The following is a 15,316-nucleotide window of genomic DNA, read 5'->3' on the forward strand; positions in this document are numbered from 1 at the left end:
AAAACAACTAAACTAGGAGAATAGTATAATAGTCTCCAGCTCTTTGTGGATCTTCTTCCAGTTTGCTCACTGTCAATTATGGACCAGTGCTCATAACTCCTATTAATTTTTGAACCTTATTTGTAAGGTTGACATTTTTAGATTCATGATTGAGTAATCCTTATTCTTTACTAGAATAAAAGTAAATGAAGCACTTATAAATCATGATCTCCCTCATCAAAGTTCCCAAAACCAAGAAATTTTAACAAAATAAATTGACTCACACATTTCCTGCAGTTCACAATTATCATTATTATTTAATTTAAAACTAAAACAGTAGATAGCGACACTGCTCTGGCATGGAAACTTTGTTTGGTTCAGTTGGGTGTGGTGTCTATTAACGGAAACATATACTCTTTGTCTTTGTTTATAAAACCCTCCCTAAATTCCGCAACACCATCGCCAACATTTCATCAGCCACTCATTTCAAATTTTTTTTTCCAGCATTGTTTTTAAAAACTCAACCTCAATTTTTCTTTCTGTGTTTTTATTGAAATAAGGATTAGTCTTAATAATCAATGATATTATTACTCAATGACTAAATAGATATAAGAATCAAACAAGTTTTTGATATTTAATTTCAACATTAAGACACCATTTGATGATATTTTTACATGTAACATAATTTTATAACAACACAATTTCTCAATAACTCCTCAGGCTTGAAATAAGGAATTATACAGAAAAATCAGATTTAATTTTTGACCAACAAACATTGCCACTGTAATTTGTGAAATCAAATTTTCTGATTAAAACCTTGTTTTTAGAATTTACTTTGACTTTTCTTCCTCAAAACATACACAGTGCTTAAAATATTCAACAATATTTTTGTGAATTCTGATATCCGTTATTCATGCAAAAATGTTAAAAATTTTTGAAAGTTGTTTTGTCTAAACTGCAACTACATAGTAATTGCATCATGCTTTAAAATAGAATATGAAAAAAATATAGAAAAAAAAAGTTGAAGATGACTCATAAAACCTTGGACTTGTGGCCAAGGTCTGTCCAACTTCTGTACATTATTCATCGTTGAACAACAAAGTCTGTGGTTTGAGATGAATCAAATAATACTTAACTTACAGATGCTGCAAAATAATATAAAAACTCACTCATATTAATTAATATTCTCTGAAAGTAAATATTTTTAAAATGAATAATTTATGCTACTTTAGGATCAAACACTTAATTGTTTTAACTGATTTCAATGCTCTAAATTTAATATAGATTTTTCTCTTTTTTTATAGCTGTCAACAAACTCTCATGTTATGTGTGCAACTCAGAAGCTAATCCATCATGTGGAGACCCAATCAAGACTGGCGACGGTGGTTTGCAAGCTCAAGTATGCAATAGCGACTTCACAGATGCTGCTTTGAATACATTCAATGCTGTCTCCAAGGGAGTTTCCAATATTTTGGGATTAGAGAAACCTCCAGTCGCTAATTTTGCTTGTTTTAAAGCTTCTTACACAGGTATAACAATTCAAATTACTTATATTATTAATTTCTAAAAAACGTTAGTTTGGAAAAATGTAAATATATTTTTATTAGTTCTAGTAACAATATTTTTTCACAACAGCTATGTTTCAATTCAATTCATACATTTATTTAATACCAAATAGTTTATACTCTACCCCTAAACATCCAATTTCAACGATAACTCATATTCATTTATTAAAATGTATTTGAAAAATAAAATAATGATGTGTTAGTTGTTCATTGTGTATATCATATGAGGAGAAGATGGTTAATAGTGCGGTAAGTGAAGAATATGGGTAAGTAAAAACATATATGATCAGTATCAACGTTTCGGCTGGAATTTCAGATCGAAAAATGAGATAGTAACCCTACTGAATAAAAGAAAATGGATAATAATAAGAAAATAACAGATTATATATATACAAAAGTAATATTTGAAGAAAATATTTAGTGTATTACCAGAAGGTAAAAAAGTAGCAAAGAAAATTTTCTGCTCTTAAGTTAAGAGTATTTAAGTTATGATCACCACATCTAATTTTTGTCATTAGTACAGCATACTCCTTTTGGTGTATACAGCTTTATATTTTACTTACCTATTTGTTTTCTTTCTCACTTTTTCATATTTTCTTAAAATAATTTTCATAATGAGGTGTAAATAGTTGACCATAGATTACTGATTGGAGAAGATGGTCGGGGGTGTGGTCAGCAAAAAAAAACATAAATAAACAAAAAAATATTTATTTTGTAATAAATATAAATATTTAAATTATTTATTATTATAAATAAATATTTATTTAAAGGCATAAATAAATATTTTTTTGTTTATTTATGTTTTTCTTTGCTGACCGCACCCTCCGACCATCTTCTCCAATCAATTAAATAGTTTTCATTTTTTACACATATTTACCCTCTGGACTTTCATTTATTATTCTATATTTCCTTTTGTCCATTATGGTTGCTATCTCATATTTTGTTTTTAGCCATGATGAAACGTTGGCACTAATCAAATTAGTTTGTATTTATTTTTGTTCTTTATTGACCACACCCCAACCATTTTCTCCTCAGAAAAATAAAATAATTATGCAAAAACTTATAAATCTTTAATGCTTAGTACAGTACTTACTATAGGATCAATTTATAATTATAACTGCTCAAACACATTTTTTTTTAAATTCATTACTTCTCTTATATGTTTCAATAAAATAATTAAATAAATTTTTGTTTTTCAAGTTAAAGCTGGAGATGCAGAAAAGAAAGTTGTTCAAAGAGGGTGTACCCTGGAAAATGCAAAAATCTGTGATGTCATCAAAGAAAAGCAAAAAGATACAGAAATGTTCTGCGATGAGTGCTCCTCTGATGAATGCAATGGAAGCAGTGCACTCCATGCTGCTGCATTTGTACTTGTGCCTGCAGTGGCTCTTCTGTTGGCAACTCGTTAGATTGCTTAATCTACCGCATGTGCATTGGCAAAATTTCCACTTTATTTTCAATAAAATATTAATAATTTAAAAAATAAATAATTTTTAATAATAGAAGAAATCTAAAATGAAGAAAGGACTTGATGAATATGAAGATGTTTATTCTATAAATATACTTTGTTGCAATAATCACTAAATATTTTATCTGGCTTTAGTTTTAAGTTTTGTTACAATGTTCATATTATCTATAATCTCTTGAATACAATTGGTGTTTCAAAAAACATTCTGCAAATGCTTATTGTATTTAAATATTAATTCTTTGTATTTTTATGGGTAGATACGTGTTCACACTAAACCATTATACTGATAGAATTAATATTATTACATAAACATTTTATCTATTATCCAATTCTTTTTTGGGGAAATAATTTGTGATCGATTATTTGTTTTTTTTTCTTTTTTTGTGTGTTTTTTTATCTTTTGTAAATAATATGTATTACTTTTAATTTGTTTTTAATTGTAATTTAAAAAGCATTAAGGATTTCTTCTTGGTTATATATTGATTAATTTTTAATTTGTGTGATGAAATAGGTATAATTTCCTCCACTATTTTTAATATTAAGCTTCAAAGTTCCAAAGATATACCATTTTTTTAAACAATTCAATAAGCCTTACAATTGCTTAGATGATGGGAAGGATGAGCAGTATTTTATAAAATGTACTATGCATTACTCTCAATTTGTGGTAATTTAAAAAAAAAAAGCTTTTTATATGTGGCTCGTGAAAAACGCAGTAGATATTTACAATATTAGATTATTGATAGTTGATAATAAAATGTTTAACTTTTTCCATGAAGTTTACCTTAAATAATTATTTCAAATAGTTTTGAATTATTTAGGTGAAGCATTGAGTAATGTATTTATATTAAATTTTAAATAACAATAAAAATACAAAAGATACTACAAATATATTGTTTTTATTTGGCTCCCATTCTTTTAGCTGTTAGTTATGAAAGGTATTTTTTACATAGAACATATTTGTTACCTGAACATACTTGAAAACGATATATAGTTACAAACTAAGTGTAACATACATGGTCAATGTTGGAACTCTACCTGTGCCGATATACATTTTCTGGAAGATATATGGGCCAGTTGCTGTCAACATTCATGCGACATGTTCTTTGTACATGTCTTTGGAAGAGGAGAATCATATGGATATCAGAACAGATGTAAACAGTTATAAATGTTATTGTATCCATTATTAATCAATGCTGGGAATTACATCGTACAAGTTAAGTTTATAAAATTAATATTTTTATTTCTACATTCGAGGTTTAAAATTTACACATTAGATTTAAAACAATTGGTGTTACTTCTTCACTACTTGTCTCCTATAATGATTCATGAGGATTTGAATTATTTTCAATTTTTTTTCTTTTTACTGTTTTCACAACTACAAATTCTGATCAAATAGTTAAGAAATTTACAATTATTATATGTATTTTTAAAATATTTTAGGATTCTTATTTAATTAAATATCATACTGTGAATCCGATCAAGTAGTTCTACATCATTCCGATGTTTTAATTTATAATTATAATATAGTGTAATCTGTATAACTGGAATCTCAAGGGACCTGGAATTTTTAAACTCTTAAGAGAGGCTTTTCATTTACCCAATACACATGTTCCAAATGTATGCACTTTTTGAAAGCGAGACAAAACATGACTTAAAACAATTAGTTATATTGGTTTTTATATGAGAGCTAGCTTTAAGATATTTCTCAGTGGTATGGATTTGATGAAATATGCAATGATTTGCAATAACACTTTTGACATTTTGAGAACTTTTATTCACTTGTTTATTCTAAAAAACCTTAGGTACTACTGAAAAATAAAGCATATGCGAAAGAAATTAAAATTTTATAAACAAACGTGTAGCAACCAGATAAATTTTCTAATTTATTTATAAGTTAGACTATTGATCTTTCGATAAATTGTTTAACTAAATCATCTTATACAGGATATTGGATCATAAAGACCCAATTATAGGGGTAAACATAGATAAAAATCTAAGAAATCAATCCTCAATTACAAAGGTTTAAAAATTCTCAATAATACAGTTATTTCAATACGAAAGTGTCAGGATTTAAGAGTAGTAGTAGTTTCTCAAACATACAGAGCCCACTTATCCAGGTTATACTGTACTAGGTCATTACAAAAGTCTTTGTGCATAAAATAAGATTTATTTTAATTTTAGTTAAAAACCTACTCACAAAAATAATTGTTTGATCCACATTTCTGCCACAATTTGACTTCAATGATGATACTAGTCCTTGTTTTTTTATGTGAAAAAACTTACCTCTAAAAAAATACACCATTGGCAAGAAAAGACATAATCAGGCAGTTTAATATAAAGGTTATGAAGATTATTTTTCTTTGAATAAGAGTGACAGGTGGAGGAGGGTCATTTTGCTTAAATATTGCTTTAATTTTATTAACTATAGCAGAGTACCACGTACTTCGTCAAGTTATCCACAATAAACCTCAGCATGCCGTCTCACCAGCTTAAAGTTCATAATATCCTCATAATTCTACCAAACACAAAACATAATATATTTTTATTATTTTAAGAATTGAACCTCAATCAAAATACTTCCATCTTATGTATGGTGCACCACATTTTCAGCTTCCACCACACTAATTTCCTCCGCTTCAACCTTCACAATTAATCCTTTTTTTGTCCTCAGAGGACCACAAATAAAAATTTTTCTTAAGAGATTTTTAGTAAAATTCATAAAACAGAATAAAAGTCCTACTTTATTTCTTTTTTTTATTTTCATTATTGTTTCCAAGTTTGAACACGACAGGAAAGTAAAGTGCTTTTAGCTTTACGACAATGTCCCCTTTGTTTTCTATTTTGCCTACATTTATTTTATTATTTTTGAATTTTTTTCAGATACCGAAAAGGTGTTTTTTATGGTAGTAAAATCAGTTGATTATTTAAATTATTATGATAAGAAGGAAAATTTTTCCAACATTTCAGTTGATGAGTTTGACACCTCTCATTACCTTAAGATGAAAATGCTCGGTTAAGAGATGAGGAAGATAATGATCAAGACTGGATCCATTCCATACAATGTATGCATTGAGAAATGTCTTATGTTCAATATGGTTTAGATATTGGTGGCAATAGTGTAATTGGAGCAGAGGTATCACTGATCCTTACTGTTCTGATAAAAAAAAATATTGTTAAAGCTCCATTAATTAATTGATAAATTATTTGTATTTTTAAAATAAAAATATTTCTCAGAAAATTGAATAATTACTGTCTTCTGACAGACCAATTAAAAAATTCCACTAAAGGGGCAATATTAAATTTCTATCGTCAGTGATATATTTAAAAATAAAAATAAAAGCAAATAATAAGAGATATAAAATATACAAACAATTTCATTCAGAACTGGGGTTGGGTAAGAACAATTTTCATAAATATTGAGCTGGTCCTTCCATAGAACTGGAAGATTAGGGTTCCCAATGATTGTTAAAACTATATCAACCATAAAGTAGTTGATAAGTCTAGTTAATTAGGTAAGCTTTTTTAATATTGGTATAGAAATCAAACATGAAGGAAAACAGTTAACTGAACTAGTAGCTAACAGTCTTTCAAGGCATCAAACATGTTACAAATCTTCAAGATACTAACAAGTAAATTAAAAAAAATGACTTAAGTATATCAGGAATAAATAATCATTACCACCTTCAATAAAAAACAAATATACGTAACAAAGATTTATTTAATATTTACAGGATATTTTTACAATATATCTAAAAATAAAAAGGTCACAGCAAAATAATGAATGTCTCCAGTACTTAAGAAATGGACTTGATAATCAAAATAATTAGTCACAGAATTCATTCAATTCACATATCACTATCATCATCATTCAATACAAAGTCACCATAAATCATTAAAATATACAAAAATTTATTTTGAACATCTCGATATTCAACAATGTCTTTATCTATCATTGATGGTAAGTTCATCTATTCCCCAATCTTCGTAGCTGTTGTCAGGTAAATAACGCCTAATGATGATGGGTATCTTACGATTCTTGAGCTCTTTCATTGCTATTTGTAAAGGGTCAGTTTCTCCAGCAATTTCAACCATTACTGGAGCACACATCGCTATTTGAAGAGCTCTTGTTCCAAGTACCCTCGCCCTCTCGTACCTGAAAACAAATTTTATTTAATAAACCTTTACATAGACATTACTAAGCTATAACTACTATTGTATTAAAATAATATCACATAAAATTTGAGAATATTTGATACAAAAATTCTAAGGCATCTAATTTTTTCTTAAAACTATCAAATATAGCAAAGATGGTATACACAACAATAAGCTTCAGCCATCACCATTAAAATATATAATAGTTATTAATTATTTGTTATGTAAATATTTAGGTGTAATATTATTTTGGGTTAAATAAAAATATATAGATATATAAATAGTTATAAGTTCTTATTTCTGGTTATTTTTTCTTTATAACACATAAAACCCAGTCACCATGGCGAATGCTTCATTAAGGGGAGACAGTAGTTTGAAGGAAATATTACATATTTTTTATTAAACATAATGTGTTCTTAATAAATTTGATGCTGGTTTGATTGTAGTTTCTTAATTAAAAAAAAAATCTTTTTCAGTCTCATAAATATTGATTTTGAAGAATTTTCTTTTTCAAACATGAGCAAAATTTTTATTGGATAAAGAAATTAATAGATGCTCTTAACTACTGGTTAACAACATAACGAATTAAGAAGTCACTCTACGTAATCACTGATTGCTTAGGTTTAAATTATTTTCTTAACACGACATAGATTTATGTATAAATCATAGTTCTTTAACATTTAAATACGCACTGATAAAATATAGTAGCTACTACATGCAGTGGTTTCTAAAGTTGTTCACTATGAAAGAAATGTAATTTATTCATTTAAAAAAATTGTTTTGTTTTTTTAAGGATTTCTGGCCATCTTGATTTGTCCTTACCCTCAATTCTTTGTTTATTCTCAAACCATTTGATGAAAGCTCATAATGCTAAATAAAATACTCCAGTGCTTAACTAATTTCCATTAATTCTGAACCTTTTTTATACGTGAAAATGATTTTCGCTATGTGAAAATGCGTTCGAGGAATGGGCAAATTGCAGGTGGCAAAGCATTGGAGTACGCCATTTCAAAGAGACCCTGAGAGCAAATAAGTTTATATACGATAAACAAATACTTACGGGCTCTGAATGGTCCAATGCCCTGAAATTGAATATAAATTATGCACCCCTACGTGGAGTCCCAGGTGTCAGCGGACAGGATAGAGAAGTTGGGTCCCTCTGTCGTAAATGCAACAGAGCCGGAAACACCAGCACATGTGCTGGGGAAATGCCCCAACAACTCCCTCCTCATAACACGCCGACATCATTGAGTTAAATACGAGCTAATGAAGTTCCTAAAAGAAAGAGATTTTGCCTGCTTTGACGAGGTCTACTGTGTAGATACGGATGGATCCACCAGATATGCGGATATAGTTGCTTTTCCTAAGAAGGGGAAGTCAGCAATCATTCTGGATCCCACCGTCAGATATGAAAGTAACGACCTTGACCAGGCAAACAAGGTAGATAAGGAAAAGAAGGAAATCTACGATAAATGTATCCCTTTCCTCAAGGAGAAGTTCCGTGAGGGCTTCGGAGAACGAGACTTCAGTCTGAGAGGTTCTATTATATTATATCATATAAAAATATGTAATTTATATATGTTCGATCACGGATTGATCAGTATGCTGTGTAATGTGGCAACCTGATGTATTTGGGCAGCATGAATGAATAAAGCATTTCTTTCTCTTCTCCTAGATATGTCAACCAATGATCTAAAATAATATTCTTTCTACGGATCCTTAGCACGATTGCAACTCATAGACCAAATAGAGGAATTTATACTTTTACTCGAGGTTTATACCTTATTAATTCATACCTTTACTACTTATTCATAATTAAATGTAAATGAAATAAATCTGGTAATAGATAGAACACAATTTTTATATGATTTAAAACTGAATAAAACTGTTGATAAGACGTATATAATTGCCTAAACTTTTGTGACCCCATTTCATTTGATTATTAATATTAATATTCAATTAGAAATATAAATGATATTACAATTTGAAATTTCATTACATTTATTATTTTCAGAAGGTGCGAATACTTCAAACAGTTGGTATTAGTAATATTAATTATAGGAAAAAAAAAGTTAAATAACAGAATAGTCAAAACTTTTAGGAGACTGTATATACGAGAGTAAATAACAAATTATAACACCTTAACTAATTCTCTGAATAATGAGACATACAATGGTAACCTAGTTGATGTTTATTCTAAGTATTATATGGAGGTTATCTCTTTCGGTTCAGAAACAGTCGATTCCATTGATCCGTTCAAGAATGATGTTTCTCAGTGCTAAAAAAAAGTTATCGAGGATGCAGTAAAGGGATTTGATAAAATTGTGATTGTTTCTTTAGTGAAAATTTTTTTTAAAAATTGCCCTGTTTTATTTCTTGGCCTGGATATCACACTATAGTATATAATATATTATTTATGAGAACAAGATGAAAATCGAATGAGCTAAATAGACTACCCTCCAGATTTACGAAAAAAACATAATAAAGAAAGATCAAAAACCAATATAAAACAATGAATTTTGGAATAAAGAAGGTACATTATACATTCAACAAATTCACTTACATGGAAATAGATAAGATTAATTTTTTGTTACTTTTAAGAAAAATTCTAGAAAGACTATCTGAGCTACAACCAAGGTTAACACTTAATTATTTTTTTATTTAACAATTCAACAATAATAGGGGAGATGGGGTGACGGAAGCAGAGTGGTAACGCGCCTGTCTGCCAACCCAAAGGATGTGAGATCGAGTCCCCAGATTTTATCAAGCATATAAGTATATAATACTCACTCACAGCCTTCCCCTGGGCATTTGTGAGGCCCGTTAGCCAATGGGTGACACTCACAAAAATAGGCGTAAGAGTGACGAACACATCCTATGAAAAACACGTCATGAATTGCGCGATCCATTTCGTAAGTACATTGCGCGAAGCCTTAGACCTCTACGGTCTGCTGTGCCAATGTTTAATAATTTAAAAAATTCAAGAATTAAACTCACTTTGTCATAAATCTTGTAGTTATCCTGTTTTGCTTCTGCACACCTCCACCAGCTCGGCCATCTCCAACATTCAACAATTCAATATTTTCACCTTCCTCCTAAAATAAATGATGTTTGATTAGAATCAATAAGAACAATCCAAAACCTTATCACTAATTAAATATGCTGAGGCAAATTTTAATTTGCCAAAGCCTATTTTGTTATCATTAAACTATCAAACACTTAATTTTATTAAAATTAATTGATGGAACTAAATTCATGGTAATAACCAATGCAGGTAAAATTTATCCATTAATTTATACCTAATGCAAAAACCATTAGTCAATATTTATTGTTGACACCATCTTCTCCTCATAAATATTTATTGTACATGGGAAAAATAATAAATTATATTTCTGTAGTGAAAAATGCTACATGAGTAATACCAACTACATTATTTCAGAAAGCTTGTTAAACCCTTTACACTTTTATCAACCTTCCATCATTTTAAACATCTACAATTACAGATAATTTACATTAAACATTTAAAAATTATGTTAATAAATAAAATAGCATTAAAAACACAATATGAACATTGTTGCAGCCAACATATGGTCCAGAAATCGATAATTGAAACATGTGATTTTTATTAAGTCAAAAAACAAAACAACTACTCTCTGTTGTTATTTATACTGAAATTAGACAGACAACTTCTTAACGTCTCACTGCATACACATATTTTCTCCATTTTCTCCTCACTACACACTCGTAGTTACCAGCATTCTGGCCATCTTCGCCAGCTAAATCATCTTAGCCACGGCGGGCGGACTTCTTTGCCTCATCCTCCAAGAAGACAAGGCGGGCGGATGTACGTACCTTTTGTCGATCTACTTCCACGAGAATATCCACTCAGAACAACCACAGCCGGGGCCCCACCAATCACTGGTGATATAAGACTTTTTTTCTCTCTTTTTGTCTAATTCATTTAATTTTGTAATAGTTCTAAGATGGCAAGACCTTCATAATAATATTCCTGCACAGATTTAAAGAGGGAAAGATCTTCTTTAGTTGGAAAAAGGTATGAAACAGTTGAGTGGGAACAAAGTTCTTTAAGGGCATTGTAGGCCTCACAGAAGGAAGTGTAACAAGGTCTCAGTTCTAAGTACATACCTTTAAATAAGAATAATTTTTCAGGGTCTTTTGCAATACCTCGCCCTTGAGAAGTACATGTTTTAATCTGGGATAAATAGAAATTTAATTTCTCTTTAAGTTTTTCAAATTGAATTTTGATATCCCCTGGTATGTCTATTTTTATTTTAGAGGTGAATGATATGAATAAAAAAGAAACTGAAAGCTGATAAGTGAAGAGAGAGGACGAGAAAAATGAAATTAATTAATGGCGGAATGGAGCACGCACCTTACAAAATAATTTTTTTCTACAAAAAATAACTTTAAAAAAAAGATGAAATAAAATGTACAATAACAAAATTCGACAACCGGAGGACAATGAGAAAAAAAAATTGGCCCGGATGGGACCAAAATGTTACGGCAGGTAGGGGTTCGAAAGGAACCTTTACTAGTCCAACCGTGAAAAGAAAAGAATAGTCGAATTTTGTTATTTTTGTATTTTTAAATAAGTAAACATAATAAACGGAACACAAAATATAGAAGAATATATAAACTAGAAAAAAAATAAATCTTAGAACTATTACAAAATTAAAAGACTTAGACCCACTCAAATGTTTCATAACTTTTTCCAACTAAAGAAGATCTTTCCCTCTTTAAATCTGTGCAGGAATATTATTATGAAGGTCTTGCCATCTTAGAACTATTACAAAATTAAATGAATTAGACAAAAAGAGGGAAGAAAAGTCTTATATCACTGATGATTGGTGGGGCCCCGATTGTGGTTGTTCTGAGTGGATATTCTCGTGGAAGTAGATCGACAAAAGGTACGTACATCCGCTCGCCTTGTCCTCTTGGAGGATGAGTCGAAGAAGTCCGCCCGCCGTGGCTAAGATGATTTAGCTGGCAAAGATGGCCAGAATGCTGGTAACTACGAGTGCGTAGACGTTAAGAAGTTGTCAGTCTATTTTCAGTATAAAAAAACAACAGAGTAGTTGTTTTGTTTTTTGACTTAATAAAAATCACATGTTTCAGTTATCGATTTCTGGACCATATGTTGGCCGCAACAAACATAAACCCAACATAAGTGTGAAGGATTTAACTTTAACACTGAAATAATATAATTAATATGATCAATACAACTATTACATAATATATAGAACTTAATACGACAAATGTATGTCAAAAAACAAAACAAAAGCAATACTTTATTTTTCTTAGCTCATTTACTAAATTTTCTATGAAAAAATACATAAATAATTGCCAAAAGGTTTACAATTGGGAAATATATTTATTTATTAAAATGAAATTTTGATATGTGGAATAGGAATGAGCAATCTTAACTGAACAAATTTCCAATGATTCATTCTTTCGGGTGAATTGATTCTTTATTTGGATCTTTTTATTCTATTCTTTTTTTTTTTTAACTGAAAAAAGAAACTTTCAAATGAAAAACTTCTGAAATTAATACAATTAAACATAAATCAAGAAACATCATAGATATGGGGAGTTAAATAAACTTTATTTATTTTCCACTCTACCCTGCTTTTTGGGCAATATGGGTATTGGCAGTAGTGGGATGATACACATTACTGCAATCAAACAATGTACATAATTTAATATTTCTCATAAAAACATCTCTTCTTAAATCCCCAGCAGAAGGTTGTTTTCATCTTCTGGCAGTATTCCAAGTGGTGGTTCTCTCCTTCTATGACCTTTAAGATTGAAGTGGACTGGATCACCACCGCCTTCCATGAGTAAATGAAATCTTTTAACCACGGGAAGTCCACACCTCACTCACCATCTGAGATAACTTCTCAGTAAGTGCTCAACAGTTTCTGGGACACAAATGGTCATAGGGGTCTATATCCAAACCAAGGCTATGCAGTTTGACTCTAAACTCCCCATATCCCATGAGAAATCGTGTGTAGATTTAAGATACATGTATCCAATTTATTGGTAAAATAAGAATGATTGTATTAATCAGAACATGAGTACATCGATAGTAGGCAGGAGTTCATCTCAATAGGAAAGAATCAGTTAAAGAGCAATTGTGTGTAAGACACACCGACTATTCCTACAGCTAAGAATGTTTTTAATCACTAGCTTCATATTGTTCATTACTGTCATAGAAATATGTGCACAATAAATGAATAAAATAAAATAAAACAAACTGACAGTTGCTATATAATTTCAAAAAAACTAAGAGCACAATAATAAAACAATATCAATATGTGTGTAATAAAAAAAAAAAAAAGCATCAAAGGAATATTTTTCGAAAAACTTAAAACTGACCTCTTGTTGATCAATGTCCTCTAAATCAGCATCATCATCAACTTCATCAAAGTCCTCACCAACACTAAAAAAGTTCAATAAAAGTAAATATTAGATAAAGGATAAAATTAAACAACAAACCAAAATAGTAGATTTTATAAATGAACTGATGCTAAGGACTATTTAAACTGGTGAATAAGTGTCTTTCCATGAGCTCCTTGCTCCTTGACGATAGAAGTATGAGAAATGTATCAATCACTTCACTATAAGGAATATGTAGTATAAGGAATTTTCAATGATGATAAGTTTCAACTTAGCTCATAGATCCAAAATCAAAACGACGAAATATTTGAATTAATGATTAATAGTTAAACTATGCTAACAGTGTCGAGTTATTTGTTTCTAAATCTACAGGATAAACATAAACTATTAGAAAAACTTAATTATCTACACATGTGAATTCTTTCAGGTCAATATAATGGTCAGTTTTCTGTCATTGTTATTTTAAGCTTTCTGACTCTGTTAAGTAGATCGTATACAACCAATTCCTTCTCCTTCAATATAATGATGTATCAAATTATTTGATTGTAAATTTAAAATTCAAAAAAAATAATTAAATCATTAAGAAGATTAAACTTAATCAATTTTAAGTAATGCAATCAGAGGTAGAAGGTGTTATAAAATACAAAAAGAAATTAATTTGTTACAAAACCTTAGTATTATAAGCACTTAAGTTACCAAAAATAACAATCTTGAATTAGAAACAGGTTTCAAATACAACTTTAATCATTATAACCAAGACTGCTTAAGTTCTAACTTTGACATCAGTAACACAAGTAACATTGTCAGACCACCATTAAATTGCCTTGCATGCCTTTTTTCCTTGCCCATTACATCATTTATTTTATTTTATTTCAGACTTGTTTATGTTAATTTCAATTGCTAGTCATATACATTTTCTTCCGTACCTTTCATTCTTTGTTTACATGAGCACATAATTTTTAATAACTTTTTTTTATCATTTGTTTTGTATAATTCTTACTTCTTGCATACTATATTTTATCTCTTATTAGTATTACCTATTATCTACTTAATTTGTTTATATGTCTATTTCCAAGTTTATTTGTTATTTTTTTCCTCTAAAGAAAGGTTGCTGTCCCCATGTTTTCAGCCCTGTAATTCAGGTTGAAACAGTGGCACAAATGAATAAGTTATATTTATTTGTGTATTTTTACTAACCACAACCCTAACCATCTCCACATGTTCTAAAAATTATAACATTCTGTGTTGCCTACTGCCTAATCCCTGCTTATGAACATGTTTTAAATAATAAAACAGCAGTAATAACCAACAATATACAATTCAACTTTGCATCCAATAAAATAAGATATAAATACTTTCAACCTTGCCTCAGACAATCCATTAACAAAGATATAGAAATTAATAACTAGCCATAATAATCACTTGATTAAGAATATCACCGATTAATATCCTTTGTTAGAAAGAAATCCTTTTTCAGACCATTTTTTACTTCAATTCTTTACTGTCAATTAATAAATATTCTACAATCAAAATAAGTGAAATCATTACAGTAAACTTACTCATCACCATCAAATTCTTCATCAGCCATTTTATGGTCTATTACAATACTTATGAAACAAAAGATCAAAACAACACTAACGTCGCAACAAAACTAACAAGACACGCAACGCACAGCAATAAGTCTCATTCTAAGACGCTAAACAAGGGAGGTTGCACACATGGTTTCTCGATTTCC

At 29.5% G+C, this 15,316-nt stretch overlaps 2 protein-coding genes across 2 annotated transcripts in view; one reads left to right on the forward strand and one right to left on the reverse strand.

Moving 5' to 3' along the window:
• The window catches only part of LOC106677406 (uncharacterized), a 55,442-nt gene extending 51,544 nt beyond the window's left edge, over nt 1-3,898 (forward strand). Inside the window, exons 2-3 of the mRNA XM_014415331.3 lie at nt 1,284-1,508; nt 2,745-3,898. Coding sequence (XP_014270817.1) covers nt 1,284-1,508; nt 2,745-2,953 — 434 coding nt within the window. The 3' untranslated portion in view covers nt 2,954-3,898. The remainder of the gene's footprint in view (nt 1-1,283; nt 1,509-2,744) is intronic.
• Nucleotides 3,899-6,712: 2,814 nt separating this feature from the next.
• Nucleotides 6,713-15,300, reverse strand: RpII18 (RNA polymerase II subunit RpII18). Its single transcript, XM_014415334.2, has 4 exons — nt 15,141-15,300; nt 13,561-13,624; nt 10,162-10,259; nt 6,713-7,165 (listed from the first exon to the last, which is right to left on the reverse strand). The coding sequence occupies exons 1-4, from the start codon at nt 15,167-15,169 to the stop codon at nt 6,955-6,957; spliced, it is 402 nt and encodes a 133-aa protein (XP_014270820.1). The 5' UTR covers nt 15,170-15,300; the 3' UTR covers nt 6,713-6,954.
• Nucleotides 15,301-15,316: the final 16 nt, after the last annotated feature.

The sequence above is a fragment of the Halyomorpha halys genome, unplaced genomic scaffold (assembly GCF_000696795.3).
Source record: "Halyomorpha halys isolate HHAL.00 unplaced genomic scaffold, Hhal_1.1 Scaffold98.1, whole genome shotgun sequence".
Classification (NCBI taxonomy): domain Eukaryota; kingdom Metazoa; phylum Arthropoda; class Insecta; order Hemiptera; family Pentatomidae; genus Halyomorpha; species Halyomorpha halys.

Bases quoted from the DNA above. Each gene is read 5' to 3' on its own strand.
- RpII18 (XM_014415334.2), bottom strand. From the start codon at position 15,169: ATGGCTGATGAAGAATTTGATGGTGATGA. The intron at 13,625-15,140 runs GTAAGTTTACTG...GAACTTTTTTAG, and splicing joins GAAGAATTTGATGGTGATGA to TGTTGGTGAGGACTTTGATG. The intron at 7,166-10,161 runs GTGAGTTTAATT...ATTTGTTTTCAG, and splicing joins ACTACAAGATTTATGACAAA to GTACGAGAGGGCGAGGGTAC.